The sequence below is a fragment of the Musa acuminata genome, chromosome BXJ2-9 (assembly GCF_036884655.1).
Source record: "Musa acuminata AAA Group cultivar baxijiao chromosome BXJ2-9, Cavendish_Baxijiao_AAA, whole genome shotgun sequence".
NCBI lineage: Eukaryota > Viridiplantae > Streptophyta > Magnoliopsida > Zingiberales > Musaceae > Musa > Musa acuminata.
The window spans coordinates 2,848,960-2,866,846 of NC_088346.1; the positions used below are offsets into that span (position 1 = coordinate 2,848,960).

A 17,887-nucleotide genomic window follows, 5' to 3' on the forward strand; every position below is an offset into this window, starting at 1 on the left:
CCATCATAGTTCGAAAACATTAGTCCGTGATGTGTGTAGGATTGAATGTTCATCCAGGCATGAACATTCACTTGCGTGTCAGCAGCAGGTCTATGAACAGCGCTGATAGTTCGAAAACACTCTTCTTTCCAAGCGGAGGAAACCCGATGTCCTGCAATCACCAGCGCTGCGGAGCTTGCGGAGGGAAAGGGTTGCCACTGCCAATGGACTTGCATGGATCACCTCGGCAGTTTCCATTTCGGTAATTGAAAAAAAAACAGGAACATCATAGATTTTCGGTAATGCAGTTTCTCAATAGTAGCTGATAGATAATCCCTCTCTGAGAAGTAAAATAAAACAAGTGGTGATACAAACACACAGGTCCCCAGCGTTCCAAGTGTATTCTCACACCCAATTTACCCTATTGAGCTATCCATTAATGGAGAAGACACGATTTACCGAATTGGTAGCGCACTTATGCAACCAGACAGTGGCCGTCATGAGGATCTTCCGTGTCTGCCGCTCGACCGTTTTGTTCATGCACGGACTGCCGCACAAATTGCCCACGCACACGTGGCCGCTGGTCCGCAAGTTTCTTCCTGCTCTGGTAACGGACCTGAAAGATCAAGATTTCATCTGTATTTTCCATGAGCTACAATCAAAGGAACAGATTATCGTAACATTACAAAAAGATCAAGATTTTCTATAACCGGCGCTACGAAAAATATCAAGATTTTCACAACATGTTTCCGATATCCAGAAATCACAGAAAATTGCAGTCAGAAAATTGCGATATGTACGCTTTAGTCAGAAAAAAGCAAATACCTTTTTTCTGAAGTTCCTTTCTTTCCTTTTTTGTCGAAACTTCTTCAAGGCAGCCTCTCGTTGAGCTAACCGGTTTTGATCTACTCCACAAGCACCACCCCTCCCACTACCATTGCCACTTCCAGGACCACACTGTTCTGTGAGTCCATTAGCCCTCTCCATATTCAGCCCTCCAGTTTGAATGGCATTACTACTTCCATCTTGCCGATTGCTACAATAATTACTGCCTGAATTGCTCCCATTTATGCTATAATTTGCAGCATTACCCTCAACATGCCCATTAAACACGTTGAATGATCCACACTGGTGTGTAGCTCCTGCCTTGTTCTTGAGTGACAAGTCATTGTGATTTGGTGATGGCTGTTGTCTGTGCTGCTGTACATTATGAACTTGGTGATAATGATGATGATAGTGGTGACCACGATGATGTTGAGCCAGGACTTGGTGTTGGAACTTCCTTGGTTGATTTGTGGCTGAAGCTGCTGTCACAGTTTCCACATTGTCTTGCACAGGCTCCTGACTTTCTGACGCTTGATACTGCACTGGGTGGCGAGCTGTAGACTGGTTACATTTGACTGTTGATGTAAATGCTGCTGTCTTTGTTTTGTGCGCCGCTTGTTGTGTCAAGGCATTCTTGGTAGTGGATCCCATGTCATTGTCATTACTACCATTGGAACCTTGCTTTGGGTGACCTGCATCTGAACTAGACACAATATTGTGCATCGACTCTGTCTTAATTGCCTCCGAACTGGTATCAAGTGGAGAGCAGCTTCCTCCACATCCAGTGGGAGCTTGATTAGAAGTGGCAGATGTGTGATATCTTGCACAAAATTAAAGAAGTTAGAATCAGTCTTCTTAAGCAACATAAGAAGCAATAACAATTTAAAATGTTTCTTTCTTTCACCTTGAGAATGCAGACAATTCTAAGCGCCTTAAGACATTGCGGTCATCTTGATTGGCAGTTCCACTCTCGCCAATTGACCTCAACCTCTTCAAACTCAACTCAACGGATGGTAAATCTATTGAAGTGTGATTAATCTTATCTTGCTCTTCTACAACCTTGGAAAAACCACTAGGAGCCTGAGCAATCCTGGTTACCACTCGAGAGTCAGAGCTATTGCCAACTGCATCAATCAGATTAGCAGCTTGAGCATTTGGATCATTGAACGAATCGTTACGAAAAGTGCCAAGATGGCCCTTATTCTTGGAGTCCTTTTCAGGCAATTTGTCCATTTTCTTGTCTGCTAACTTGATAAAATCCTGCTCGGTTGAATGACTTTCATATTGCATTTCTGGTTTCCTGCATTCTTGAATCTTCATTTTTTTCCCCATGCAATCATCTAGAAAACAGACTAAAGTTTCACGAGAATCCTGAAAGTGTGCAAGAAATAGATTTTAGGTAATGTTAGCTCACCAGAAGGTTTCTTTTTACCATGATTCTCTCTAATGGCAGATGTAGGCATCTGATCTTTACTGAAGGTTTCTGGCGTTGGGCGAATGACTTGTGCACATGTACTATCAGGTGGATCAGCTAACTGATCTAAAGGAGACATAGGTTGGGGACTGTCAGTCTCCGGAGCACATTTTGTCCAGGAACTCTACATGTCAAATTTTGAGTGTGTTCAAATGATGTGGGGAAGTTGCGAATAAAGACAACAAAAGGCATCCACCTCTTCTTAAATTTATGAACTGTCAATTAATGATGAACTATGACATCCAACTTCAGATGGACTATGACATCCGGATTTTCAATGTGAGAAACCATACCAGTAGTTTAATTTTGAGGTAATAAAAAGATACATCTTTATATTTTAAGCTGGTCTACTTGATTAATGACTTTTTCTTCTTGTTTTTGCCTAAGAACATCCTACAAGAAAAGCAGACAAAAACAGTACTGTGGTCCAGATCTACTATTATGACAAATACCAAGGAGCGATGATTTCAGCAAGTCACATAAATGACATATGACAGAAAAATTTCTGATATTTGTGATCATCACAAACTGATAGAACTTAAAGAGGCACTGAAGATATCACTCTGTGTAACTAAGAAAGGACAAACGGTCATACGATAATCATAAATTTTTGCTCCCTTAAAAGCCTGATGCTAGAGTTGGAGGTCAACAAGTTGCACAGTAAATGACCACATGATTATGAGTACAGTAGAAAAAAATTAAATGAATGCAAAATCCATGGCAATAAAAATGATTGGTATTAAGAGGGAAAATTTGTGGCATCAAAAGTCCATTCGATGATGGTAAGTGCCGCTAACTGAAGTGAATTATCCTTATCCAATTGATGGCTCTCCAATTGATAAAAATTCTAAATTTGTAAACCTATTAAGGTAGGTTTTTTTTAATGCATATAAAGTAAAGAATTGAGTGATGAAAGTAGAGAGAGAACAATATAGCAATCGAGCATATCTAGGTTGATATGCTTTTGGTTGTTGTCCATGAAAATTATACTAGCATTAAAAACATAATGTTGAAGAGATAAAGCTACATTAGGAATAAGTATGCTTTCTGATAATGTTGAACCAGCAGCAACAGATTATTTACATGTCGCCAACATTCATTGATTACTACATGGATACACTTTTCGTGCCTTCCATGATGATAAATAAGAGCGTGAACAAGTAGTCTGAGACAAAAAGTGCACCTGAGTTCGACTACCATGGTCACTGCCATCTCTTGCATTCAGGTCTATACTTTCATTATCATGATCATTGCTGCTACTACTGTTGTCAGTGTCATCCGAGCTCTTTGACTTAACTGATTTCTGTGTTTGGATGCCACTTTCACTTCCACTGCCACTGCCACTGCCACTGGACTGAGATGAAGCAGAGTTGGTGCAATTAGAAAACAGAAAGGGAAATCAGAATTGATTTATACAAGCATAAGAAAGAAAACAACGCACGAGAAGGCCCTACATGAGTAATCCAGTACTGAAGGACATTGACACACTAAAGAAAGAAGCTACGGATGAGAGTGAGATACATGTATATGATTTATCTTGGTGAACATGATACTGTAAAGGGCTTATCAGAATATATAGTAACTAACACTGTGACATCTCCTCCACACATGCTGCCAAAGGTTTTTAAGCTCATTCTTGCGGATAGGCTTCACTAAAAAGTCAACTGCACCTTTTGACAGACATTTAAAGACTGTACCCATAGAATCGCTTGATGACATCACTACACACAGATCACAAATTTTCAGAAGTTAAATATCTCAAACATGAATAACCCAATATACATTCACAATTCTGTTTTCATCACATGCTGTAAGAAAAATACTCACTAATCACAGGTACATTCTTGCGTGTTTTATGGTTCATGATTTTGCTTAAAAGACCAACGCCATTTAAACCAGGCATGACCACCTCAGTCAACACGAGGTCAACATGATTAGTTAGATGTTCCAATATTTTCCATGCTTGCAAACCATTTGCAACAGCAGTGACTGTCAAAGAATGAAAACAAAAACATCATTAGTTAATTAATCACATTATATTCATTACAAAAAGTATATACCAAGACGATAAGGAAGAGAGCACACTGACAAAGAACCTTGCCTTGTAAACTTGGATTAAACTAACTATATTCAGAATTTCAGATCACATAAGCCACTCAAACATCAAATTTAAATAGTTGAATCACTTGATATGCAAAGTTGATATGATAGATGTGGCAAAGATGAAGAACAGTAAGCAAAGAAAGAAATGGTAATGGATAATCTTGGTCTGATTTATATTATAAAGGTATACCATGAACAAGATGCTCGAACTGCGCATTTGGAAGCTCCTGACAAAAGATTTTTGCTGCTTCAAACTACAGCAGATTAATGATGAAAGAAAGAGGTAGAGAAGGAGAAAATTTCCTCTCCTCCATTATAGTATACCCTAATCTCCTCAAGTATAAAGAAATAAATAAACACACCTGCTATTACATTTTGGTGTGCATAATGTTTGCATATATTGGAAGGAAAGAATATTTTGTGGCAACAAACATTTAATGTGGTTCATGAGCATACTATCTTTTTCTTTTGCCATAATCAATAAATTTCTAACAAGGCATGTTGTACTGATCATGCCGAGGTAGACCATCAGTTCACACTGTGGTGATAAGTTATGTGCAAGGAAACTACTATGTTAAGGGTATGTCAACAAATTTGACATGTCATTAGCTTCTGTGAATCAGAATAGAACCCACACCATATTGTGCCAGGATGTTACCAATAGTACCAGCGATAGACCTTAAACCATGATTTTTGTGAATCGTAAGTCGGTCATATATCTAGTTTTACAAACAACCTCCAAAGGCATATTCATGTAGATCATAAGTGCAAACTGAAATCGATGAGATCATATCATGGTAATGATCTTGAAAGTGGAAAACGTGAGAGTCATGCATACTTCATGGATGCAGCACAAAGGTTCAATTGCTTGACAAAAGTATGACACATAACATAACCACCAACAAAAGAATACCAAAGACGAGACTGCCACTCAGAACACTAGAAAAACCTATTAGCATCCCGAAATAGGGAACATTAGTTTCCGGAATTTCTGGAAAAACCTTTTGGGATGTAGATAATAATTTGTGATAAATAGAGTATAATCATCATTAAGAAGAGAGCAATGGTTGAAAATAGAAGTAAATTTCATACAATAAACAGTAGCAGATGAAGCTAGAGTATATGTCTGAACCGGTAGTCCATGTACTGAAACATAAAGGAATGAGGCTTCTGCATAGCTCTCAGCCTCTTTAGTAGCCCATGTACCAAACTACACAGGACAGGTCAGGTCAGATCAGAGCATGGATTACAATCATTTTTATGCTGAGAGAGATTCGGAAGCAAATCACACAACAATTCATTCTACTTAAGAAGAATCTATCAATATATAAATGAATATTCACATTATATATAATTATATATAGATATATATCAAGAAATGAACCATATCATTTTACTTTCCTGAAAAGAGAAATAAAGTGAGGATTGTGATAATTAAACATATGAAGCTCAATAATAATCACAAGGCAAAATCCCATGGTAAATAACTAATGAAATTAGTACTAATACTTGTTGCCAAAAAATTACAAGAAGTACACAAAACTTTTCTCCTCATCTAGGAAAGTCTGTTTGTGCATCCTCTTCATTGGCTCGAAGAAGCTGAAATAAGCCAAGGAAAGAAGCAACTCAATAGATATATCCGCCTGAAAAGTAGAGCTAGGTTGTATACCAGAAAAGCAACTACAGTTTAGTCCACCTAAATGATGATCCAACACATTTAGCAAACTCAGAATAGCAAAAAGACTAGCCCTCAAATGGGGGTGGTCTGACATATATAGAATATTTAAGGATAAAGTTCATATTGGTTAGCAGTAAAGTAGAATCAATAATACCTTCATATAACAGAAATAAGAGATGATATGTTTACCTTCATAACTACAGTTGCGAAGCAAAGCGCTGACAACTTGACGGGTGGAATCATCATTCTCTACGAGTAAAACCTTAAGTGTTCTGACCGGAAGAAACCTCTCCCAGCGTACGATTGGCCCCGGTGGCTGCTGTTCCTGCTTCTGGAGACCAGCAGTCTGTTTCGCGAGCGGTGTTGCATCCGTTATCTGGTTACCGTTTAAATCTTCCAAGGCCACATTGATCTTGGACTCATCTTCTTCAGAGGGGGCATGACCTTCCCCACCACATGGGGCTTCCTTGTGCTCGGTCTCATCCTGATGGTTGCCGTCTGTCAGCCCCTCATTCGTAGCCCCTTTAGGGCCGGCTTGATGGGCACTTTCCATCACTCGATTGTCCCACAAGAAAACGTTACGCATCGCTTGGCCTTCTTAACAAACACAGAACTCAAACTCTACCGGACGCCACTTATGTCTGGAATCACAAGAAAGAAGTGATGGGTATTGGGATCAAAACCTTCAGGAGAACCAAAAGACAATTAGATAGCCTTCAAAACCTAAGAACATAAAAATTATAGCAAACACGATTATCAAGAAAAACAAAAGACGAATCAAGATCTGCAAATCGAATAATCCTTCCCGAAAATTCAAATGACATACCAAGACATTCATGCGCAACCCTAGATGACGATCGATAACAATATCAACACAATCCCAGGCAATTAATCGTAGAATACCAAGATCCAGCCAAAGCAAAAGCTTCTCTGAACTAAATTCTAACAAAGACCACCTACAACACCCAAATCAACAATAGTTCCCAAGAACCTCGACCAACGCCACCAAGAACAAGAAAACGCATCAGATTTCGAGTACCTCCGCCCTCGATAAAAATGTGCGAACTACCGAAAAGGCTCAGGAACAATCCATTCTCGGGGATCCGACCAATTCCAGACTTCCTCTAAAGATTCCCAAAGAAAAAGAATAAAGAAAGAACAAAAGGAGGAGGAGGAGGATGAATCGATTTTGTTCGTCCTACTGGGGATTCTAAGTCTCAGGTCGTTGAGGGTCTTCTTCTTCTTCTTCTTCTTCTTGGCCGATGGGAAAGCGTTGGCCGCGTCCTTCGGCTCTGGTGAAGACTACGGTCTCGACTCAAAGGGGGACAACAACCGAGTGAGTCGAGGCGTCAAGAAAGGCTGTCAGGGTCAGTTTGGGGAGTCGATGACGTGGAGAAAATGGCGGTGGCGGACAGGCAACGATGTCCACGTGGCGAGACACGCGTGCGAGATCAAAATCCGTGAGCTGACGCGCCCCCCCCCGATCCGGCGTGAGCCACGTGGGACGGTCTGGGGACGCCACAATATCCACTTACCGCGACGTGTCGGCTTCACCGTTTGACTAGGTGGCGGAGATTCGAGGGAGGTATGCCAACCGGTGCGTGCGGGGACCTCCGGGCGGAGTAACAAAAATCATAACGCCGACTTAACGGTGTTTACGAGTTCGAAACTTTTCAGATACATTTCAAACTAATGTATTATTACACATAAACCCCTGCTTACAAATATTTACCTATATTAACTTTTCGAATTAGTCTGCGGAAACGTTTGAGAGCCATCCCAATACAAATTACTATTACACATATACCCCTATCTGCAAATATTTACGTATACTAACTTTTCGAATAAGTCCTGTCAGTAAAGGATTATTTGCACATACAGTCACTTAAAACATTAAATTCCAACATTGCTCCTCGTGGAATCAAATGGGGGACTGGATAATGCTGGAAGAAGGTTGTGCTTATCCTCTCTCGGTGGCGGGCAGTGCGGATATCATGGTGGGCTATCCATCTTTCGCGTTGACCTTACAAGTCGACCAAGTCCTTCAAATCCATTCTTACTTTTGGTGACCCAATCAGGGTTGGGTCTTCTTTGATCTATTACAAGTTGTCTTGATCGATATGTTGGATTTGATGTATGAGGCAATGATAGGAGACATTAGCAATATACTCTCGAGTTCTCCTCTTAAATGCACTGCTACTGTGCAAGCAAAACTTCGAAGAGGATGAATAATAGACTGGTCAGCCCTTCCTTCTTGCTGATGTGACTGAAACGATTAAGCTGATTGAATCAGTGCTCTTCTGTTCCCAGGTAAAACTTGTATACAACATGAGAGGATGAGGTGGACTCCATGAAGGCCGCTGCATGCCTTATCGCTCACGAGCGGCCAACTTTCGAAGACAAAACGCCCCGCCAGCTGCATTCCTTTGCCCCAGTTTGCTGCCAGCAGAGACAAGCGTACATCCACGAGATCTCTCGGTTGGTCGATACAGGAATTGTGCTTCACGGACACAGGAAAGATGGTTACATGCATGGCGACACGTCTGGATTCCATCTTCTTCTATGTTGTGGCCAAGAACCAATGCTTTAACATCTGGGCATCTTCCACTTTCTTCTCGTGTGTGGCCTTCCTTGGCTCTCTTTTGGACTGGAACCTTTGTCCTCCTGGTTTTTGATCTCTCCTCTTGTTTGGATGGTGCAGATGGGTGGGGTGGGATTCTGCTGCTGCTGGCTTTCTAATGGTCTCGCGCAAGAGCACGTACATGCTTTTGTTATCTACTCAGCTTTCTTGTGGAGTCATTGCAGATGCTGCAGACAACATAGCTTTCAAATGGAAAGGTGGGATTGCAGGATTGGATTCCATCAAGATGTCCACGAGGAGACGGTAGTGGACCTCCTTCCCTTCTGCAGGGGCCTCCGTTGCTTCCACGTTCCGTAAGGAGGCCGTCGCCGATGGCAACGAGGAGACGACGGCGGGCCTCCTTCGCCCCTACTGCTTTTACCCCGCTGCTTCCGCTAATTAAAATTTTTTATTAGAACTCCCGTCTAATAAAATTAAAATCTAAATTGAGACTGACATAAAAAATATTATATTTATATTAACATTAACACAATGAGAATAATTATATATATATATATATGTATGTATATATATATGTATATATACATATGTATATACATATGTGTATATACATACATATATATATATACATATATATATGTATATATATATATATATATATATATGTATATATATATATGTATATATATATATATATCATAACGGCGTCCGAACCAATCGGTAACGTTTCCCAATTCCAAATGGCCATGCCTCTCCGTTGCATCCAGTCGGCGGCCGCCATCCTCGCGGAGAGCAAGGGCACGCGCCGATGCTCCACCGCGGTTTCTGCGAGGAGCCCTAAAGGCGACCAAGCCCTTGGCCTCCCGTCTCGCCCCAAGAAGGTGAACCGCGGCTCCTGCATCCTCCCTCCCCTCCACGCAGCGCCCGAACCCATCGGTAACGTTTCAACCCTCTGTTCTGTAATTCATCTACTGACATCTCGTTCTACTGCAATCCGAGAGAGTGCTTCTTGCGATGTTGTATCTAGTTTCTTGTCATAGGAGTATTGTGGGCATACCTGAAGAGGGATGTCCTCAAGGTTATACGCAGGTTCCTGCGACATCCTCCTTGTAAGCTTGGACCTCCACGAGTTTCTCCTGTGAATATTTCAATCAACTCAACAACAGAGATTACGGAACAAGAAATAACGTGGGTGTTTCATTAAGAAGAATATGAATATAATGTGTTATTTGAAATAATTAGTTCTCCATGAGTTAATCTTGCATCGACTTGTTTCAATATTTTATTGGTAATTGTCTTTGGATATTTTCTATTTTTAATCAATCTGTTAGGAATTGCATAAAACATTTAGTGAGTTATAATTGACTGTAAGCAACAGTATTTTTTTGAATGGTTCAAAAGTTTCACTGTTGTTCCTGCTGAGTCTAAGAGATATGCACATATCAGGTAGCACATCTGCAATCAGCCCTGAGAGCCTCACTGGTTCCTTAGAAAGTGTAGAAGTTCTTGATTTAACTGGAAAAGCGATTCGCATAACCGACTTGTGGAGAGATAGGAAAGCTGTAATTGCATTTGCACGTCATTTTGGGTGATGTTATATACTCTTCTTTATTCATTCTTTCTAAAGTTGAACCAGTCTAAAGAATAATTTATACTTTTCTACTTCTTCAGATGTGTTTTTTGTCGTAAACGGGCTGATCTTCTTGCCTCCAAGAAGGTATTAGACTTACAAAGTTCAATTTCTCCTAAATTTCCTGTGGCAGGAGTTTCTTTTGCTATAACCACAGCGGTGTGTGGTTTGAATAATAATGACATCAGAGGAACATGATTAAGTATAACTTGCTTCTTCTTAACATAGAACAATGATAATATATAGGGTGGTAGAAGAGGCCCATCTTGTTCTAGATTCATGGCATAAAACTACTCACCGTTCCCCATGACATTTTATTTTCATCATGGATGCAATATTGCAGGCACTTGTTAACACATTTGTTTTCTGTGAACCCTGATGGTCAAGTATGTTGATCATCGAGGAAATAAAGGAATAACTTTTATCCATTCTTCTTAGCTACACCACAGTCTCGAGATGAATTTTAATAAGTAATTCAACAGTATGAGCCTCTGAGGTTGCATCTTCATCGAGGTTAATAATTCAATTTACACTGTTTCTATTTTGTCCTAATCTGTTTACTTTCTTTGTTATGAACCAAATGGAAGTGGTGAGCTAGATGAGTAGGCCAAATCGATTTCCTTAAGACAACATATGCTTGTTACTTGACCTTGAAACAGACAGCCAAATGATCATGTTGAGTCGTTGAAGAGAATTCACATAGAGCTACATGAATCTGTAGGTTCACTATATTGTTCTTATTTGTTTCTGTGTGCATGTCAACTGTGAAAAAGGCAAGCATTTTTAGTAAATGTTCAAAGAAAAGTGGAAAATATTTATTTTTGAGTTAAAACGAGATAGGGAGTCTTTTGTAAGATGGTAATCATTGTGCGCATATCCACTATTTTTGCATCTCATGATGTATCTGTATATATATGTGCATTTGTCTTTTCTTTTAAACACACACACACACACACAAACAATATATACATATATAAATATATATAAATATATATATATATATATGTATATATTCATATGTATATGTGAGTGTGTGTATGTATATATATATACTTATATATACATATATATATATATATATATATATATGTATGTATATATATGTATATGTATATATGTATAGTGTATACATGCATATATATGTGTGTGTGTATATGTGTATGTATATATGTATATACATACATTTCTCCACAAATATTACTTTGTTCAATGCACAAAATATTATTCCCCACTTGTATTCTCTTTCTTGGTTGCGATTTCTAGGAATTGATGGATTCAGCTGGAGTTGCACTTGTTTTGGTTGGACCTGGTAGTACTGAACAGGTATGGCATTTACTAATATGAGGTGAGAGTCATTGTTTGAATCCACACATTTTTGTAACCAAATTCCAAGCATTTACTGGTAGGATAAGGTGTTATTTGTCAATGTGCAGGGAAAGAATGATTCCTTTTACACATTCATCCTGACTTGGATCCTTTATTAATTAGTTACTAATTCCTTACAATGCAAATTTAGGTTAGATAGTAATTATCTAAAATAAACATGTATCTAAAGCCAATTACAAATATTAAGATTACATGTTAAGTTTGATCAAGGAAAAGTGTGAAAATTTCTATAATTGGAGGAACTGGTGAAGTGTGTGCTCTTTTCTTAACAGGTATCTTGGGCATCACTAGCTACAAATATGACCAACGACTAGAAAGTAGTATATTGATTTAGCCACTATCATACGTTTTTCAGTAGATTATCCAATATGAAAGACTTTTTCTCTATCAATGTTGATAAAACACTAATCGTGATGTTTCTATCTGCAAGAAAAACCTCTGGCCTATGCAGTTATGCTACATCATTAATTATAATGTTCACTATTTTGTACGTATGACTATTTTGGTGCAGGCAAAGGCATTTGTTGAGCAAACCAAATTCAAAGGAGGTACGCTTCCATACAATCTGAAACATATTTCTAGATCATACTGAGGACACTCGAGAGTTTATATACTGTCGGTTGTCATTGGCTTAAATGCAATTCACAACTTCACCTGTTATGCAGAGAGCAATTATATTGCCTAGATCCTCACTTTTTGTTAAAACCATTCAACCAGGTGTTCATATTATTCTTTATCTGGGAGTTTTTTCTACCACTAATGTTTTCTTCCAAATGTAAAAATTTTCTAACTGGAACATGAAGTAGAAATCAGGATGCTTGGTTACTATGAATCAAAAGATTTCATGTCCTGTAAGATGTTGCTTATTATGAGTCAATCACTTCTCCATTTTGGCTAATGTCAATTGATCTGATTTTAGCAATCAAAATGCCTTCATGCAGAAGTTTATGCGGATCCCACCCATTCATCGTATGATGCACTTAATTTTGCTTATGGCGTATCAACAACTTTTTCTCCATCTGTATGTATTGTAAAATCTTCCATTTTTAGATATTAAAGAAAAGAACTATATATGCAAAAATCAGATTAGGAATTTTTTTCTTTTAAAAAAAGGTAACATTTTTGTGAAATATCTGATCTATCATATTTGTCTTTTTCAGGCTGGTATGAAAATCGTACAATTATACTTAGAAGGATATAGACAGGACTGGGGGCTTTCATTTAAAAAGGATACAGTGGCAAGAGGTGGTTGGTAAGTGACTATTGTAAAATAAAATCTTTTACTTAGGTCTGTGATGGCTGTTTCCTCCTAAATTTCCATGTTTTGTACGCAACATCAGAGACAGTTAATATAAATTGTGTTTGTGAATTGTGAATATGTTGTTTGACTTGGGAATCTTAATATCATTAGATAACTATCAGAATAAATATAAAGAGCATTAGCAGGCGATCAAAAAAAAGTAACAGATTAAAAGGCAAACAGTGAAAAAGACAGTAGGATTTTTGACTCTTGCTGGCCCATTCCTTCCTATCAACAATTTAACACAAAGGTTCAGATCAGAGACATGCAGGAAAGTAAATATAATTCGGAAAAACACTCTCTTACCGCTAATGAAAGCTTAGTCCATGTCAGAGCTTGTAAAGAATGATGATGAGGTAATGGTTTATACTGCAAAACAACCCATTCGAATGACTTGATTTCTATCATGGCAGCTTTCTGCATTTAAATTGATCCATACTCAATCTCGATAGGTGCATTTTTTATTATACACAATTTGCTTGATATTTTTGCCATTATTGTCAGAAGTTGGACCCCGACACAGGTTCTGAACAGCATAATAGGCATCAACTATGGAATTTCCTATATTATAATTACAAAAGAAAGATGTTTTATGATTTGTACATGAAGTTTTATGAATTATATTATGTGGTTTGACTTAATAGGTGGATGACGCCAAAACATAGCACATGTATGCAGAACTCTCATGGTCAATTTTACAGATAAATTTACGTATTTTATCTCTTGTTGACTATTATTTGAGATTTGTTTATGTTAACACTCACATTCTATATTACACAACAAGTTCAAGATCCCAGAAATAAGGGAAATTGGAGTAAGAAAAAAACATTGCATGTGGAAAAGGGTCAAATGATTAAAACTAGTAACATATGATGACTTGGTTGGCATGTTACGGCATTCTTATTAACTAATTAATAATGAGTAAGCTGACATGTTTCCATATTATTCTAGTGTGCTTCTCTTATAAAACAACTCATGCTTTCTTCTTTTAGGCAACAAGGAGGCATCATTGTAGCAGGTCCCGGAGTGAGCAACATCTTATACATCCACAAGGTTAGCACTTCCTTTCTGTTGAAATAATCTCTTGGAATTGGTTGTCATTCGTATCATGTTATATACTTATTTTCACTTGTATGAAGAGAAAATTGCGAAACAAACCATAGCCTTAGATGAGGGTTGATTAATGATTATGGTCAAAAGCCTTTGTATGTTAACCTAAGGGAGTGTAGCCAAGAAATTTTTTCCTTTCTTTCACCTTTGCATGATACACAAATACTTCGCCAAAGTTATATGACAAACGTATCACCGTCTCAAGTCCTAAAATATGTGTGACCAAATTGGTAAATGTTCAGGTGTTATTTCTTGAACATGTTTACCATATTTTTTTCTTGTGGTTAGTATGGAATTTTGTATCATTTGTTTTTTGTGTGTTGTAAATTGGGCGCACGTGTGTAAGCATACTTGTAACCGGATATCACATTCTCTGTTCTAGACATTGAATTGATATTCCCATGTAAAGGCAGAACATCATTAGAATCAAAAAAGCAATAGTCCATCTTTTAGAACAAGATGAACAATATAACTCGGCATTGTGCCATAGGTTCACCTAATAATACCAAGTGTACACCATTGTGTTTTGTAAAGTGAATTCTATTTTGCTCTCTTTTGTTATCACAAACTTCCCTGTAGATCTGAATTGAGTTCGTCGTTATTGGATTGACATGTTTATCCAATGACCTCTTTTTGTCGACAGGACAAAGAAGCTGGAGATGATCCTGACGTGGAAGAAGTTATCGAAGCATGCTGTTCCTAATAGATTGTGGGATAATTTCCCCTGATATCTTTACCGTAAGTAAGTTCTGTTTTAACACAAAAGAAATATGTCCTACAGTTTCTATCGCACTTCTGCAAGATCAGTTATCATCATTGAAATTATTTTTTACATCTAAAATCAGAGATGAATAGTTGAAGACAACTGCTCCTGCTGTCCTTAAGGCCAAAATGAAGAACCAAAACAACTACCGAGTAACAAAATGCCGATACTCTTTATGTAAAGCTCAGATGTGAATCTTGGAGAACAAAGTTCCGTTGTGTCCGTGCACCGACATGAAGGACAAGCAGGATGATTTTCTTTTTCTATTTTTGATCGTGTAAAAGAAATCGAATGCTCCTTCTGTAATGGATGTTGATGTCTTAGGTCGGATTCATATCAGGATATATTTAAATTAATTAGTTTATTCTCTTGCCGCTCTATCACTTTGTTGAGAACTCTACTATATTTAGGACCCGTATAGTCGTGTTGAATAAATAATAGGTGAACTCCCTGAAAAAACTTTTAATTTTTGGTTTTTTTAATAAACCTTTTCAAATATTTTTGCACACCTTATGATACTAATTATCCTTGTATTTTTTTATATATATACTCTATAAGTGAATCTACGGTGAACATAATAATCATATGAAACTCATGGTGCCCTTTCCCTTTTCTACTTGAATTATTATTCTTTCACCATGATAATTATAAAGTATGCCTTCATCCTTCTTTTCGTCCCTCTTGAATAAAAAGATGTGGCCAATCTCCTGAGCAATCAGGATGCCGATGAAGCTAACTCTGGTCGCATTAAACCATGGTCAGGCGTTCTTCAAAAGAAACTACATGTTGATAAAAGCTAACTCTGGTCGTACTAAACCATGGTCAGGCATTCTCTTCAAAAGAAACTGCACGTTGATAAAGCTGCAGGACACCGACCAACGGAAGCTCATGACAAAGATGCGAGCTGGCAGAATTGTCCGCTCCCTATTGGCCCATCCTCTCGTCTTCTTCATGCTGCAGTCAAAAGGAGAAATCCGAGCATCTTGTAATCTCTTTTTCTTGTTCCAATTGGCCAGTCGGGTCACCTGCTGTTCTCTCGTGTTCTTTGTCTGTCTTCCATTCTCTTTTGATGCGACTCATGGATTTCATGGGACTAACAATTGGTGATAGATTTTTTCAAACAAAATCTATCAAATTTGATGTCGGAATAATACATTAAGTATATATATATATATATATATAATCCTTTCACTCCTCCCATCCAAATATTATTCCTGGATTCTGGCGATCTACGACCACTTAAGTAGGATCTTAGAAGGAACAGCTGTGTCGCTTTGCTTGGGCTGTAGCCGTCCAATATCATCATTAGCGCAGGTATGAAAGCGAAGCGTGTCGGTCAACCGAAGGGTGAGTTCACACACATCGATTCCATATGCTCGTTGGTTGAACGACTCTGGTCCGTCCCTTCTGAAGGTTTCAGACCTTCTTCTCCTATTTCAGTACGAACTGCAAGGTGATGTATATATACCGGCACCGCAGCTCGATCCCCTCTCCATCAGACGACTCTCCCATCATCTCCGTCCACAGACCTCTCTTGTAGCTTTCGGCAGCAGCCATGGAGTACCGGGTGGCCGAGAGCAACACGAGGAAGGGAAGAAGGCCTCCGACGAGGCGAGGGCAAGTGAAAGCCAGGATTTTGGGGAGTTTAGTCCGCGCGGTCATCCCGAAGGCCTTCTTCGGGAACGGGGAGAAGGCCAAGGAAGACGGCGGCGGCGGCAGCTCCTCCGCCGACATCACTCCCACGTTGAGCGGCTACAGTTCGAGCTACGAGGGCGAGTAGCACAGGATTCGCCGGCCGTGTCTTGTGTGTGTATGTACATACAGCCATAGCTCTGCAGGAGGAGGAGATGGATGGAAGGGGGCACGCACCCGACTCTACAACTTCTGCACCACATTTCTCCGAGCAGAGCGATGGCAAGGCAGTGTCATATGAACCCTATCTTTTTTGCCTGTGTTGTTGCAAGAGCGGTTGGTTCTGTGGCAAGATTTGAGGCTGTTGTTTACCCTCTCTCTCTCTCTCTCTCTCTCTCTCTCTCTTCTTTTGCTACCATTGTCGCTCCACCGGTTGTTGATCCCTCCGCGTCTCTGCATTTTTCAAGACTGCTTCGGTTTCATTCCCACGCCGCGACTTATCTTCTGCTACAAAAGTGTTAATTATATATTATCCTCAGTAATTTATCTCTTATAATTAATTATTTTTAACCTCTTAATTATTATATTTTTTTTTAAATTATATTAAAATTTTTATAGTTATGAAAGAAAAATATTTAATTCGTTTCTTTTCATGCCAACGACTCTACTGATGAAACGTCACACGATTAATCACGTATTGACTCTATCTCATTTTAATTTATCACTATACATATAGAGTATCGATTACATAACGAGAAATAAAATTAAATATTTTATTTTTATAAATATAAAAATTTTAATATAATTTTTAGGAATATAGAGATCACGATGTTAATTTATAATTAGCTCACAACAAAATAATGTGTTTTATGTTCTATAGGCAACAAATTGTTCCACAGCTAAAGCCTTGTTTATGATAAAAAAAATTATGCATATGGGAACTAATAAAGCTTAATATCTATCATTCTAGTCAACAATGGTACTTCAACTTCCTCTTTCAACCTAGAACTAATCCTAACCATCATGATTCTACATCGATTTTTGAATAGTTGATTTTAATTTTATCAAATTCAAAATAATTACTATACTGAGACCGTCAACTGATGAGTCAACTTGATTTGGTCTAACGTCGAAAGTGCACGTCCTTCCTAGAGAGCTGATGCGAAGAACTCTTGTGACGAGGTCATATGTGGCGCGAGCGTGGAGAGTTAGTGCAGAGAGTTGGCCTTCGAGGAGTTAGCGTAGAGAGCTATTGTGAAGAACTGACCTGAGGCATAGGTGTAGAGAGCTTTCCGCTTGTGGAGGGAGCAAACTAATTTGTAAAGACAGATTGCCTTGCCCATGAGAGTCGTCTTGCAATGCCTCCTCAGCCACGCTAGGGATCCTGCACAATTGGTCAGCACCGGAGAGATGTCCCAGCATGACC

At 38.7% G+C, this 17,887-nt stretch overlaps 2 protein-coding genes and 1 long non-coding RNA gene across 13 annotated transcripts; 2 read left to right on the forward strand and 1 right to left on the reverse strand.

Annotated features, from left to right (window-relative positions):
* Positions 1 to 245: 245 nt before the first annotated feature.
* LOC135622479 (two-component response regulator-like PRR73) lies at positions 246 to 7,420 on the reverse strand. Of its 10 annotated transcripts, XM_065124368.1 has the most exons (10): positions 7,099 to 7,392; positions 6,886 to 7,015; positions 6,249 to 6,700; positions 4,106 to 4,267; positions 3,866 to 3,999; positions 3,462 to 3,632; positions 2,219 to 2,402; positions 1,709 to 2,144; positions 805 to 1,624; positions 246 to 595 (listed from the first exon to the last, which is right to left on the reverse strand). In XM_065124368.1, the coding sequence occupies exons 3-10, from the start codon at positions 6,643 to 6,645 to the stop codon at positions 455 to 457; spliced, it is 2,445 nt and encodes an 814-aa protein (XP_064980440.1). In that variant the 5' UTR covers positions 6,646 to 6,700; positions 6,886 to 7,015; positions 7,099 to 7,392; the 3' UTR covers positions 246 to 454. The 10 variants fall into 10 exon arrangements, with proteins under 10 accessions (XP_064980440.1, XP_064980438.1, XP_064980443.1 ...); XM_065124366.1 differs by lacking the exon at positions 6,886 to 7,015 and having other exon boundaries at positions 7,262 to 7,420; XM_065124371.1 differs by having other exon boundaries at positions 2,237 to 2,402; positions 6,886 to 7,393.
* Positions 7,421 to 9,348: 1,928 nt separating this feature from the next.
* Positions 9,349 to 15,209, forward strand: LOC135622484 (thioredoxin-like protein AAED1, chloroplastic). 2 transcript variants are annotated; one of them, XM_065124381.1, is made up of 10 exons: positions 9,349 to 9,576; positions 10,087 to 10,228; positions 10,312 to 10,357; positions 11,534 to 11,593; positions 12,168 to 12,204; positions 12,598 to 12,677; positions 12,817 to 12,908; positions 13,949 to 14,009; positions 14,710 to 14,808; positions 14,912 to 15,209. In XM_065124381.1, the coding sequence occupies exons 1-9, from the start codon at positions 9,381 to 9,383 to the stop codon at positions 14,767 to 14,769; spliced, it is 774 nt and encodes a 257-aa protein (XP_064980453.1). In that variant the 5' UTR covers positions 9,349 to 9,380; the 3' UTR covers positions 14,770 to 14,808; positions 14,912 to 15,209. The 2 variants fall into 2 exon arrangements, with proteins under 2 accessions (XP_064980453.1, XP_064980454.1); XM_065124382.1 differs by having other exon boundaries at positions 14,710 to 14,804.
* A 454-nt stretch (positions 15,210 to 15,663) lies between these two features.
* Positions 15,664 to 17,024, forward strand: LOC135621925 (uncharacterized). Its single transcript, XR_010490962.1, has 2 exons — positions 15,664 to 16,176; positions 16,270 to 17,024. It is a non-coding gene; the product is annotated as an uncharacterized LOC135621925 (long non-coding RNA).
* Positions 17,025 to 17,887: the final 863 nt, after the last annotated feature.